The sequence below is a fragment of the Lepisma saccharinum genome, chromosome 9 (assembly GCF_977018435.1).
Source record: "Lepisma saccharinum chromosome 9, izLepSacc3.1, whole genome shotgun sequence".
NCBI lineage: Eukaryota > Metazoa > Arthropoda > Insecta > Zygentoma > Lepismatidae > Lepisma > Lepisma saccharinum.
Window position 1 is genome coordinate 89462330 of NC_139237.1, and position 14720 is coordinate 89477049.

Sequence of the window (14720 nt, forward strand, 5' to 3'; positions counted from 1 at the left end):
TTCTTTTATTTTGCAGGAGCAAAGTTTATTAGCATCTTTGTTCGAAAAGTTTGTGATAGCTATGATTCTATATTTTGTGATTTCCATTGTAAACTCTCTTGCTCAGAGTCACCACAAGCGTATAAATAAAAAACCAAAAGGAGATAAAGTTGCCAAGGATTGATAAAAACAATCTTAGGAAACAAAAACAGAACTCTAGCATGTCCGCAAGATCTTTCGGTGAGGAAAAAGTGGAATAATAAGCGAGGTGATTATATATGCAAGTACGATGTTACTAAAAACGTTCTACATAGACTGAACTAGTTTGTCTAGTGTATGATATACCTGCCCAGTTGAGAATTGTTAAAAGGAACTGTTATTTGACGTTCCGTATCCATATAGGACTTATGTAATATACAGAGTAAACTGAAATTAGTTAGTGCGAGCAGGGTGGTTGCTGAGGAAGAAGAAAATATATTCAACATGTGTGAATTTTGTTTCGTGATTGGAACTGTTTGTTTTTCCTAAAGAAACAATAATATTGAAAGTACGTTCCATGCTATCTTCGGCAGCTGAATAGGCTGAACATGTTCAAGAAAGTGCAGCAAAGCAATGGTCAGTTTACTGAAATGACATGCCTTTTTTTTTTAATGCATCTCTCTGAATTCCATCAGCATTGTGATAATATTTATCATTGTTATTGTTTGCTACAATTTGAGACGATACCACAGTTACAAAAAGAGTACATTGCATATAAAAGTAGGATTGGTTCGTGCGTTACTTTGCTACATGTAAAACGAACTGTAGTCGAATATTGTAGACTACTGAAAATGTGATACGTTTTGTAAAGGAAACGGCAAACTGTTAATTTAATTGAATGCATCTGAAATATGAAATTTTATTGGGCAAACGTAACTGTATGCAAATTCTAAAAATGCGTTTGCTCATTATATCCCAGTGGTTCAAAAAAGATAAATTGTTCAATATTTGAAATACAAAACAAAAGAGTTGTAAAATAATTAGATAAGCATATTTACTAGCATATAGTGTTTCATGCAATGAGAAGAAAAGCCAAACAAACAAATAATTAAGTGAGAATGATGAAACACTTCGCTGATAATTTTTTGGGATCAATCAAATTCAAGATGTACATTGTCAGTGTTATTTTTATCTTCATAAGTTGTGATTCTTATCTGCATTTTCATTTTTCCCTATTGTTTGTGTAAAGTTGAGGACCAAGTTGAAAATATAGTTTATTTATACTCTTCTATGTTTATTTTGATGTAGTTAAATCTTATATTTTCCTTATTTATGTAGCAGCAACTTTCTCATTGGGGGGAGGGACGTGTCTATCAAATTTTTATTTTACAATGTAGTTTAAAATAGAAGTTACAAATTATGAAAAAAAATATAACATAAGTGCATTTGTCTGTGCAATATTGTTGCCTTAAGGGGAAAAAATATAGTGCCTAATAATTTTACATTCTTTTCATTTTAAGAACAGCTAATGAAAATTATGGAAATTGTTTATGAACCGTTACTTATCCGTATAGTGTTAATTTAAGTTTATTACTTGGAAATATTGAGTGCATAGTGTTTTTGTATATTGAAATAAAGCTATTAAAAGTTTACGAAACACATGTAACTCCAAAATTTATATAAACACACGAGTAATTTTTGTAAGGGTGATATGTTGACGCCATTTGCTAATAACAGTACTTAATCACAATTCTATATACAGCAGCAATTTTTAAAAATTACTCCCATATATATTTCAGTATTCAATTGTGGATAAAACAAATTGTTCAATCAGTTATTTGATATTAAGACAAGCTTTGTACAGTAATTTCATTGCATAATTGGTGTGGATGCCCTCCTCGTTGGCCCCTGCCTGGATAAATAAATACACTTTTACCATAAATATGCGTCATTGTGTTGTATTTAGGACTATATTCAGTGTGACTGCCCCCTCAGAAACTAATCCTCTCTCTCTGCATTAATTTTTTCGTGGTACCATTACTGAGTAAATTCAAATCAATTTTTTTGCAATACAAATGATGATAACTACAGTGGAACAGTATTGATTTACTGCAACGTTTTCACATGTTGTATATCAATAAATCGACAATAAGCAGCGCCACGTATTTATTGTGAATATAAGATCAAGATTTTGGTACAGAAACTGGCACATTTCGGGATCAAAGTAGCATATAAACTATAATTTCAGTGTTAAAATGGGGAATATAATCTTAAATTTGATTTAAAAAACTGCACTTCTTACACAAAATAAATATTTCCCTTGTAATAGCACATTTATGTACTTATCAGAGTATTAAGTTTATTCATGTGTGAAGGAGTCTATTGTTTCTTCTCATACTACAGCACAATTGATCAATTTTCCATGAATTGCATACTCTCAGGATAATTCAGACTGCAGAAAGTTTCGTGTCAGTAAATAAACTCTAAATTTCATATTTAAGAATTTATTTCACATTTTGCAATTAATTTTGACAAAACATGGAAAATAAACATTACCATGTTATTTTCATGTTTCCATACAACAAAATATGCATTCTTCTAACAATAAGTGAAATAAACATTTAATTCACAGCCTGAATTATATTTCCACCTCTTCTTGAGGAAAGAACATAATGGGGTGAAAGCTTGAGGTAGCAGTGACTTGTTAAAAGTGAATATTAGTTCTTTGAAAAACAAAGTATGTCTAGAATTGGAGAGTTTTTACATCTGTAGAACATAAAATTGTCTTTCCTTGTTTCTGCACGAATTTGGTACTTCCTCTGATTTTCTCTTGTTAGATGGTGCAAGCATTGCAATTGCAAATATACCGCATACACATGTGAATTATAATTGCATCCATGATACCTTCTAGGAGATGAGAATGCAGCGTGTGTAACATATGTGTAAGGTTTCAGAGTGGTAATGTGCACAGTGCAATTGTAGTGTTTTTTTTTTTGGTTTTTTGTATAAAACCATCTAAAAGTATGTTGGAAAATTAATATTTTCAGTATTTATATTTCGTTCATCAGATCCTTGCATTCCAAGTAAATGTATGTATGTATGTGCGTGCGTGAGTGCATGCATGTGATAATGTGAATTTGTTTTCCTTTTCCTAAATCATATTTTTCCTAATTTGTTAAGTTTGTTGGTATTGTGTATAATGTTGTTGTTTGTCATTGTTTTTGTCATGTAGTATAATCTGACCTGAAAACTCGTGGTTATTTATTTGGTAGTAATATATTACATTTTAATTTTTAAATGTGTGGGGTAATTCAACAGGTTAAATTTTATCATTTGCCATTTTGTGAACCATTACCATTAAATACATCTGGCTGAATTTGTCAGGATTTGTTTTAGTTTTCTGTAGGAAAGATAGATTTTTATACATGTATTAATAAATATATATAAATGCAGAAATAGAGAGAATTTATAATTCATGTTATTGCAAGTGCATGAGTATACCAGACATTTCAGTGATTAAAAGTAGGATTTTGAATTGTGTTTTAATTTTGTTGTTGATTAATAAAATCTTATATTAATTTGTGGAATATCTGTTGACTTTATACAAAAAGAGTAAATGAAGTAGAGAAATAGGTTCGGCAGTAGCTATAGAGAGTTTATAGAAGCAAATTTCTGTATTAAAAGCATAAATATACTTACATATAATTTATTTTTTCAAAATTATACAGTAAATCTTACTATTAAAGTATTTCTTTATTCTTGGAGTGATTTTTTGTCAGTTTCTCCAGAACTTTTTCAAGCTCACCCCACTAACTGGGGAACCGGCATGCCCAGAATTTTCAGACTACGTTTTTTAGTGGTCATTGCTCATCTTTTTCTGCCTTGATTTGATTTTTTTTTAATAGCAAAAGGATTAGGGTTTATGACCCCCCACCAACCCATTTTGGGGAAGCTACAGAAGTGGTGAACCAGGACAAAACGTTGCTGCACGAATAATAACCACTTTAATACACAGTAACATTTACTGTATTATTTTGTAATATTTAACACTGGTTGTTCGAACTTTTAAGAAGAAAATTTAATATCTGGCAGTTGGATAGAATTTTACTGAACATAAGAATATAATGTCTTCTATATCTGGAGTGCTTGTAAAAAAAAATACTTTATCTTAGATTATTATGCTTTAAACCATGTGTGAATGCATATGTTAGAGTTCATTAAAAGAACCTTGTATTATCAGCCATTATTTGAAACCAAAATTAATTTTGGCTGCTTTAGGATAAATGATTGCTAGATGCACATATTTTTGGTAAAAAAAAAAAAAAAAAAAAAAATTCGGTACAAAAACTGAGTCAATTTCAGGTTCAAAACCGGTAAATAAAATAAAATATCGGTGTTATAGCGGTGAAAAATTGGATGAAAAGTGGTATATAAAATGACATTTTGGTTTTAAAATTGTGAATATAATCCTAAATTTGATTTAAAAGCTACACTTATTCCACTGAATTAACATTTCACTTCTAATAGCACATTTTTTTAGTTATCAGAGTATTAAGTTGATTTCTGTGTAAAGGAGTCAATTTTTGCTTCTCCAATATTAACAGCAGAATTAATCAATTTTCAGGGAATTGCATAACACTCAGGATAATTCAGACCTCGGAATGAACCCTAAATTTCGTGTTTAAGAGTTAATTTCGCTTTTTGCAGTTCATTTCACATTATTTTGTGACAAAACATGGTCACAAAATGCATCTCACACCTTTCAAAAACATGAAAAATTAACACTACATTGTGTTTTTTCACATTTTGTTTTCTCGTCAAAAACGTAATATGCATGCCCCTAATGATTGCAGATTGAACATTGTAATCACTCTCCTACCCACATTGTAGTATTGAATAGCAATTACCAGGAAAGGATAACAAATCAAACAATACGTAATCTTTGAATTGGCTGGAAGTGTGCTGATGTCGTACATGAGTAAGGCAAAGTGAGTGAAGGTCAAGAATTTCTTGTTTCCATACGTGATGTTGGAACATTGACCATTCCATGTTGTCTAGCCCATGAACCCTCCCTGCTCTTCCCAACAAACATAGATGAAGTTTTTGTATGATATATGTTACAAACACACACTACAGAACAAGATTATAATGTAAATTTCTGCTCAAAATCAGTTGTTACAGCGTTTGGCAACACTGAAGTGGCTACAAGCACAAATTCTACCAACTGCCAATTCTGTGTCCCTCGATAGTTGTGTTGGAGTATTTGTGTAATGTAAGATCTGAACTGCCTATTCTCTATCCACTGCAAGAATGAAGCTAATGTAAACAAAAACCATGTGGCTTCTGAGAATAGTTTCTTTCGTATGAGTTAGTTCTGGTGGTGTTATTTTGCCTATGATTATATTGGATGTAGCTGTACACTTCATTATATGAGGTCCCACAAAGCTATATGTACTTGTTTATGTCAGCTTCGTTCTTACAGTAGATAGAGAATAGGCAGTTCAGATCTGAAAACTGTCAGTTAGAGGCAAGTGCAACATAAACCTCATCATGACTCTTTTTGAAGTCCGTCAATTTTGTTGTCATTCTTGTGAGCTGCTCCAGTTTATTTACATTAAGAACTTGCATAAATTTACTAATGTTGAGAGCAAATTAGACATATGTGTTTTGTTACAGTTGTACAGCAAAGGAATTTAATTAATTTGTTCAGGAAGACGACTGGTTCGCATGATGCAGTGGTAAGAATTTTGATGAAATATAAAAAGGTGAAATATAAAGCAAGTGATGTGAAATTGTGAACACAAAACAGTACGTTTCAAGTTTATTGCACGTTGTTGAGAATGGGGTTCGTGGCAGTGTGTGTATTTTGTAATTCAGTCATGTTTGGAAGCAACGGTTTAATATTTGTTGAAGTGAATATTTTTAAGGGCATTAAAAGTATTGGGAGCTAGCTAGCAAAATTTAGTGTTCTCAAGAATTGTGAGGTTAATTCTCATTTAGTAAAATGAATTTGTGTTTAATTACAGTTTGACAGTGGGCAAAATTAAGCACTTGATCATTCAAATATGACCGGGACTGATTTTTCGTCAAACCTGCAATGTGCAGCAGTTGTGCGTCCTTGGGAGAATAGAGCCACAACCCCCACCCTCTCCTTTGCAGGTTAGAACTTGCTCAGTCGTGTCTCAAGTGTTGCTAGAGTGAAGAGCGAACAGAAGGTGCCGCGGACCGTGTAACAACATATTGTGATCAAATTTCTCGGAGAAACGTCCAGCCATCTGAAATTTTGCAGAGACTCAAACAACAGTATGGGGAAGAGTCTCTCTCACGAACCCGTGTGTTTGAGTGGTGTAAGTACTTCAGAGAGGGAAGAGAGCGCGTGGAGAATCAACCGCAGGAACGTTGGACGCGAAAATCCGTCACCGAGACCCAAGAAAGTGTGTAGGATCCGTTCGGTAGGAAAAGTGATGGCAACCTTTTTTTGGCACTGGCAGGGGTTATCCATGTAGACTTTCTTACAGATGCCAGAACAGTCACTGCAGCTTATTACTCAGAACTCCTGACAACAGAAATGAAGGAAAAGATCCGATCCAAGTGGAAGAGAGGTGGAAAGTGGGTAGCCCTCCTTGAAGACAATGCACGGCCTCATACAGCCAAAACAACTATGGCAACCCTCAGTAAATTGAAATGGGACCTTCTGCCACACCCGCCATACAGTCCCGATTTGGCCCCAAGTGATTTCTACCTGTTTGGAAGACTTAAATCAGACTTGGATGGCCTTCGGTTTGCGGATAACGACGCCGTCATCGGCAGTGTTCGGGAATGGACATGCAGCCCAACCGAAAATCTTTTATGAAAAGGGCATTAAGATACTTCCAGAACGTTGGAAAAAATATAGACACTGGAGGGGAGTACTTTGAAGGGTGACATGTGCAAATAAGTATTTGACAATAAAGGATTTGATAAAATAAAAAAAAAATCAGTTCCGGTCATATTTGAATGATCTAGTAACATTCAGAGGTAAGGAAACAGTAGTTTTTATATCAATCACTGGTGGTGATATCTTATGCAATATTTATAAGATATCTGTATTGACAATAGGAGTGCATTTATATTGATGATTGTAAAATTAAGTTTATTTTTTTCCTCATCACTTCTAGTTCCCTTGTTTTGTTATATTCATTTAATTGTTGAACACACAGTATTTAGATCAATACAAATTTTGACAATGTGAAATGCATTCAAAATTTTCTGGGTCTTTTGTTGACTACTTTTGAAATGTTTTTTTCTCAGCAAGTAAATGATGAGTATCCAATTGATGCAAAATTAATTATCTGTATTGATTATTAATTCTAATGTTTGGAAGTTTTGATTTACTAGTTTACATTTCTGAAATTATTTGTTCATATATATATTTCAGCCAAATACTGTAATAAATAATACATAATGTGATATACATATAAGGCAGTGTAAATTATCCTTTGGAAAAATGTACTAACGTATGTTTATATTAAGTAATAAGTTGTTCATTAATTACAAGTTTGCATGCATTATGTTGCTTTCAGACCAACAATTATTAAACTGCTCGCCATTAAAAATGCAACACCCAGAAGGAGTAATCGGAATCGGACGAAATGTGCACAGTGTGTAGAGGAGAGGTGCAGACGGAAATGATTAGGTGTTCAAGGCAGTCATGCGTCATGTGTGCCTGCCACGCCATCTGGTAAGTGGTACCTGTAGCAGGTCAGATAGGTGCAGAAGAGCAGTGAAAGTGCATGGTCGTGAGTGTAGTGTGTTAAAATCGGTCATCAATGCCACGTCGTCGAATACGGCAGCGATTCCAGCAGGTTTCCCAGTTCGATCGCGGCCGAATTGTTGCATACCGTGTATGCGGATTATCCTACCGTGAGATCGGTGCCCGTGTAGGACGGAATGCATCCACAGTGATCCGTGTATGGAACCAGTGGGTCCAGGAAGGCACTGTAGAGCGACGTAGAGGTTCACAACGTCCACGTCGGACGACGGAACGAGAGGACAGACGTCTGATACGCATGGCCCTTACAGACAGAACGGCCACGTCAACGAGGATTGCGCATGAAGTACGGGATATTTTACAACGTCCAGTGTCCCCACGAACCGTGGTTCGTCATTTGGCGAACCAGGGATTTTTTTCCCGGCGCCCACTGTTGCGGATTCCTCTGACGCTAGAGCATAGGCGTTTGCGTCTGAGATGGTGCCAAGACCATCGTGCATGGATGGTGGAGTGGAATGCTGTAGTGTTCTCTGATGAATCCTGCTTCTGTATACAACATCATGATGGACAAACACGCGTGTGGCGGCACCGTGGCACTAGGCTTCATGACGCCTGCATCATGCATCATCACACAGGGCCTTCATTGGGTATCATGGTATGGGGTGCCATCGCCATAGGTGTTCGTTTGCGTCTCGTACGCATTCAAAGGACATTGAACAGCCAACGGTAAATCACACAGGTTCTCACCCCTGTTGCTGTCCCATTAATCGATGCACTGCATCATGCCACTTTTCAACAGGATAACGCGTGCCCCCATGTTGCAAGGAATGTCCTCGCATTTATGGAAGCTAACCACGTGCCCCTGCTTCTTTGGCCAGCACGTTCGCCAGATATGTCGCCAATTGAACATGTCTGGTCCATGGTCGGTCGCCGGCTGGCCCAACTCAGGTTTCCGGCACGTAATGTTGAAGACCTCTGGCACTGTGTGGAAGCTGCTTGGGACGCCATACCGCAAGCAGACATCGATAGACTCATTCTGCCCATGCCTCGCCGTGTTGCAGCAGTTATTGCCACCCATGGAGGCTGTACACGCTACTAGCTCCTTGGGGTTATGCAACCATATTCTACGTGTCACATGTCACACCACCGAGCTCTAACTGTAATCATTTTCTTATCTTATTATGAACTACATATTTGCCAAGTTTCGTGTTTCTATCTCATTTCCTTCTGGGTGTTGCAATTTTAATGGCGAGCAGTGTATTTGTTACGTTAAAAGCAGGTAAGTTGAAAATTGGATTTCAAAAATATTTTTTACAAGCTACACTTGCAATTTGACACCTGGTCATCCCATTCCTCAATATTTCTTTTAGTGTGACTGACTTCTAATAGTTTTTTTTATTTTTTTGTATTTTTTAATGATTTCTAATAATTCAAATGTGATATATTGTATAATAATTGCCAAGGTAAGTTTTAGGCATAGTGTTAGGTTTCTTTAAAGCCTTCATATTTGTATCATAGCCCAGCATTGTAGAGTACTTGCAGTTAGTGTATCTTGTTAGGAAACTAAGTTCATACAATGTCTTGAAGTACTTGACTGCACCACATAACGAACCCTTTCTTGTGCACAAGATGTTTAAAGTCAATGCATTCTGTTTGGCAATACAGTGACGAGTATCAGCGATTACGAAAGTTCTTACTTAACATAAATTTTGCATGGGGTACAAGGGTTATTTCGTCATGCAATCAAGGGGTCAGAGGTTCAGTTCATGGCATGGGTCATTCCAGAAATTAATTCGATTTCACCTAAAGATGTTCTGATAATTATCTTTCCATATAATGAATGAACTTTAAATTGGCAAGGATATTCATGGTGATTGTCAAGAACTACAAATACAAAGTGCTTTTGATGAACCTAAGTTGTCCAATCTGTGGAGAGCCGACCTCCATGTCGGAGTAGTTAGAATAGTGTGCTATGGTGCCAGGTTTCCCAGCCTGGGTGTTCTTTGTGAATGACTCGTCATATCATCACTCATCCTCATCTTTGCAATTACGCAGAAAGTGACAGAAAAGCAAAGTAAAATAAACCAATTTTTTGGGGCATCTGACTTCCATGCGGGAGATGGGGTTTAATTTCCGAGGAGGCTGACGTGACGGTAACATTTTCGAACAATGTCCCTACATGTTGGCTCTGTGGTCCACCTAGCCTCTAATTCATTAATACCTCAGGGTGATCCCATAGGGTAAAGATGGCCAGAGCATGGTGTTGATAACCTCACCTCCATCATGTGTGGGCTCTTTGTCTCAACGTTCCCTGTGTGGTGCAAGGGGGAGAGCTTTCTTTGCCCCTTTTTTATGCATTTGGATAAAAAATTCTTTTGTAGATGGCTATGAAATGTTCAGAAGTAAAAACTTTGCCACAGAAAGAATGTAATTTGATCTATAAAAATTAGTACTGTGATAACATAATTATATTCATATTTATAGAATTATAATGAAAAGAGAAACTCAACCAATCCTTGCTCAATAAGGAAAATAGCTGACCCTGTGGCAGAGTGGTTAGCACGGCATATTATGATGCAAGGGGTCCCAGGTTTGAATCCTGGCCTGGGCATGGGTGTTTGCCAAAAGTGTCGGAAAAGTGAAGTCAAATAAACCAATTCAATGAACAGGAAGGTAATTATTTTCCGAATTTTATTTTAAAATTGTTAATAAGATCCCATATTTGATTTAAGTTTACTTGTACAAAACAAAAAATTCCATTCTAATAGCACCTTCATGTAGGAATTGGAGTATTATGAAGTTTAAGCAGAATTAATGTTCTTGGAATTTGCATAACTGGCAGGACAATTCAGATTGGGGAAGTGTTGAGTTGGTAAATTTCATGTGTAAGAATTAATTTTCCATCATTCTGTGAGAAAATGTGGCAGGAAACTTTACTTCACACACTTCAAGAATCTAAAAATTACCACAAGAATCACCACAGTGTGAGATCTCACATTTCGTGTTTGTCAAAAATGAGATGTGTGTCCAGAAGTCATTCAGAGAATATGTTACAACTTGAAGAGGTTTGTTTTGTATTCTGAATGCTCCCAGGTTCAATCACAAGTTGGATCCCATTTTAAATCATAGGTCCAATCCTATCTAAGTATAAAATGGACCTAAAATAAACAAAGCATAACTTTGGATTAATGCATTGGCATAGATACCAAAGAACCTAGTTGAACCACAATTTTTACCTGCCTTTTCAGTGATAAAATTTACTGTGGCAGTTTCTAATTTCTAAAATCTCCCAAAGAATTGGTAAAAATCAGGTGTAAGGTGCATTAACACTTTCCCTGCCCAGGGCGTGTTTCACGCCGAAGAGAAGGGAAGATCGCTCTTGACATTGGAAACATTTCAGTCATAGTTTTGTGAGGTGCAAGTCTGTTTTTCCCCATTGTTGTTGTTGTGTTCCAGAGCTCTGTTTGCGGCAGACCAAAGGAAAGAAGAATGGCTTCCCTGGCGGCAAGATTACGAACTTACTGTCTATCCTGGCGGGCAATTTAAACAAAATTAATGTAAAATACATACGTATTTATTATTTTTGTTTGGTAAGACCAATAAAGATGAAATCTTTTGTTACACAAAAGAAGAGAGAAAAGTGTTGTGTGTTCAAGTTGTGGTGTAACACTTTGTAAAATTTCATGTTTCCGTGATTATCACACACAGCAAAATTCAGTTTTGATTTCACCATTGATGATTTTATCCAAGAATTTCATGTCTGCTAGATCAAGAGTGTGTGGTGACAGAATATTCAAAGTAGACATAATATATGTTTTATGGAAGTGTCTGAGAGAAGGTAGTGGTGAGGAAAAAGCTGAGTGCAGATTCAATCCAGGAAAGATTAGTTTTAGATGCCATGGTTCAGATGGAATATTCAATATATGTATGGATAATGATGAATGATTTAATTACAGTGCAGGGGTTAAAATTCACTCTAGAAATAATGGTTGTCCTAATGCTGTTTGCATAGCATATTATTACTTGTTGGATGTTTTCCGACAAAAAAAATGAATCTACTGCACCTTACATACGTACATTCAAGATAGAAAATGCCAATTTTTCAGAGCTCCCAGCATCCAAATGAGAAAAAAACTTAAGAAAAGTTGTTCACCTTGGTCTCCTGTAGGTATCTAGATCCTGTGAAGTTTGTTGTTTAAATAAATGGCATGTGAGTGACAAAAAAGGAAAGAGATGCCATGAGGTACAGGTTGTTTCACTCTCTCTTGGGGCCCCTGATTTACACGTATAAAACTCAAACTATTGATCATAATGTAATGAAATTTGCTACGGACATACCTTGGTGTATGCTTCCATACAGAAGTTTTGTAGGTGTGTGCCTGTGTTATCTATTTTTGTGGAACCACAAACAGAACCTTTGGCCAGAAACATTCGTGCATCTTCCCCTTCGTCCATTCAACTCGGGCCATGGCGAAGTCTGCTAAACGTTACCCCTGCCCTTTATGTGTGACTGGTTCACAGGACATGCAGTTCTTGTGGTCCAACTATAGGACAGATATAATACAACAGTTAGGTATCTCAAAATATCGGTTCTAAATGAATCACCCATACTTTTGTAAATAAAGCTTTTTTTAATATTCTGATTGTTGTGACATTGTTGTGAGAACCAAATTTTAAAGCAAAACTGGCAGATTGATATTGTTGCTTGCAATTTAACATACCGTATTGGCCCGAATATAAGCCGCACCCTAAAATTTGAAGGAGCGAAGAGAAAGAAAAAAAAAGATGATATCCAAATATAAGCCGAGGGAAGAAAAGAAAATACCGGTAACCATTTTCTGTAGATCCACTTCAGTAGAAATGAATACCTGTATAAGCTTAGAGAAGAATGAACACAATCTTAATAAAATCAAAGAGTATGTTATCAAGAATGCAGACAGTTTTTACAATGCCCAGTTAGAAACAACAATGCTATTGTTTGATAACATTATGGTATCTACAATGCAGCCAGTTTCTATGATGCTATTGTTGCATTATCATTATTTCAAATGAGAAATTGGCACATTTTTAACAGCATATGATTTGACAAAATGTCATATTTTTTTTAAGGTCACGAATATAAGATGCATCCTAATTTTTCACAATTGAAATTTGGATAAAATGTGCAGCTTATATTCGGGCCAATACGTATATTGATGTTTTTCAAATATTCTGAACACTAAATTTGCTTCAATGTTAAAAAAAGTAGCATTGCTGAGAATTTGCATTGGTTCAAAGTGGCATTGGCTTAGTGGTATTTAAAATGATAACGAGCTGTTTATCAAGACCACTGCAAAAATTTAGGATTCTGGAATTATCTGGTAAAATATATTTGGAGTTTATGTAGGAACCCTGTGATGGTTCTTTAAAAGGGTGAGCTCTAGGATGCCCGCACGATGATTCATTTCACTTTGTTTCAGCATGGATCCAATTCATTCATGCATCACCTCTCAAGGGTGAATAAAAGTTCTTCAACATATTAATTCCGAGACAGAGAAGACCTTCAAAATTAATAGTTTAAAGAAGAAAAGAGTCCTCCTCCGTAGCCGAGCGGGTTAAGGCATTCACTCGTCTTGAGATCGTTCACTGTGGGACGGCGTAGGTTCGAATCCGGCTCTGGTCGGAATTTATTCGGCCTACGTATAGGACCGGTGGCAACCCACCATCATGAGGAAATTGGGGAGCTTCGAATGAGTAAGCGTAATCCGGTCACGGAGACCTACTATAACGGCTGGGGATACGTCGGGTTGACCCCCCGACTATTCCAATACTGGTTGAAGATCTCCACGCTTAGAGGTGATGAAGGAAAGCGTGGGAGGGAGACCGGCAGTCGGTAGGTATGCCTAAGCCCTTCATGGGCTGTTGCGCAAAGGATTATTATTAAGAAGAAAAGAAAGCACTGCATTAGATGGTCTTCGATTATTAGAAAAGGATTAATTTATATATTACTGCCCCGCCCCCCCCCCAAGCAAGCCAAAGACTGAATATCACATACCAAGGGATGATATACAAACTTAAGCATGATTTCTCTTGCTGAAATTCCAACTATATTAATGTTATTACATAACACATACAATGAGAAAAATTTGATTTGGTTGTTGGGACCAATAACTTGAAGTGCACTTGACTTGCATGCCAGAGCAAGTTATCAATCTGGATGAAGGGTATCGGACATTCATAGTGTTTTGCACGTTAATATGTACAAATGTTTATTTGAAAGAAAAAAAATGACAAAAGAAGTTGGGATGACTGAATTTCACCAATACATTTGTCTCTTTTGAAAGTCACAAGTTCTAATGAATTCTTCCATCTGTAGTCTGATAGTGAAAATGATACTTAATGCACAGCCATGAAAATAGGCAGCTGGGCAGAATTGTGCTGGTAGCACATATGGGAAAATCAAAGCGAGAGCTGCACAAAAGTAGGTTGTTCCTGTGCACTGCACCAACGTCAACCGAACTGTGTTGCCTAGTTCGAGCATCAGACTGACCTCTCTTCGAGGCACTTTTGTGTCATCCCTGACCTTTCTAGGAAATACTGTCAGTTTGTATCACATGGATTACAAAGACCAACTCTACAACGAGATTTTTCATTGTCTTAAACCTCCGAACACACGGGGTTGTGCTCAGACGTGGCAACAGTGCAAACTTCTGCCACCTGCCTAATTTCATGGCCGTGTGTTTAGTTTTGATTCCCATGGACAGAGAAAGGGGAGAGAATTGTCATGACAACTGAGGAAGTTATGTGAATTAACTGTTAGATCATTATTGGACAAAACAATTCTCTTTAATAATGGATTATCTGTACTATTTTTACAGCAGCTGAACTATTACAAATATTATCATTTATACATACCAAAGTGCATAAAACAGCACTTATGATGTAAACATTAGCAATTGAGATTTGACTATTAACCTTGTATTTTAAGAATAGTTTTTGTTACCAAAAAAATTAGAATGAAGTAGATCTGAAG

The 14720-nt window shown here is 36.3% G+C and overlaps 1 protein-coding gene across 2 annotated transcripts in view; it reads left to right on the forward strand.

Moving 5' to 3' along the window:
* The window catches only part of Tango5 (Transport and Golgi organization 5), a 38463-nt gene extending 34811 nt beyond the window's left edge, over positions 1-3652 (forward strand). For both annotated transcript variants that reach the window (XM_083128587.1, XM_083128586.1), the window contains exon 8: positions 17-3652. In XM_083128587.1, the coding sequence (XP_082984713.1) occupies positions 17-163 (147 nt within the window). In that variant the 3' untranslated portion in view covers positions 164-3652. The remainder of the gene's footprint in view (positions 1-16) is intronic.
* Positions 3653-14720: the final 11068 nt, after the last annotated feature.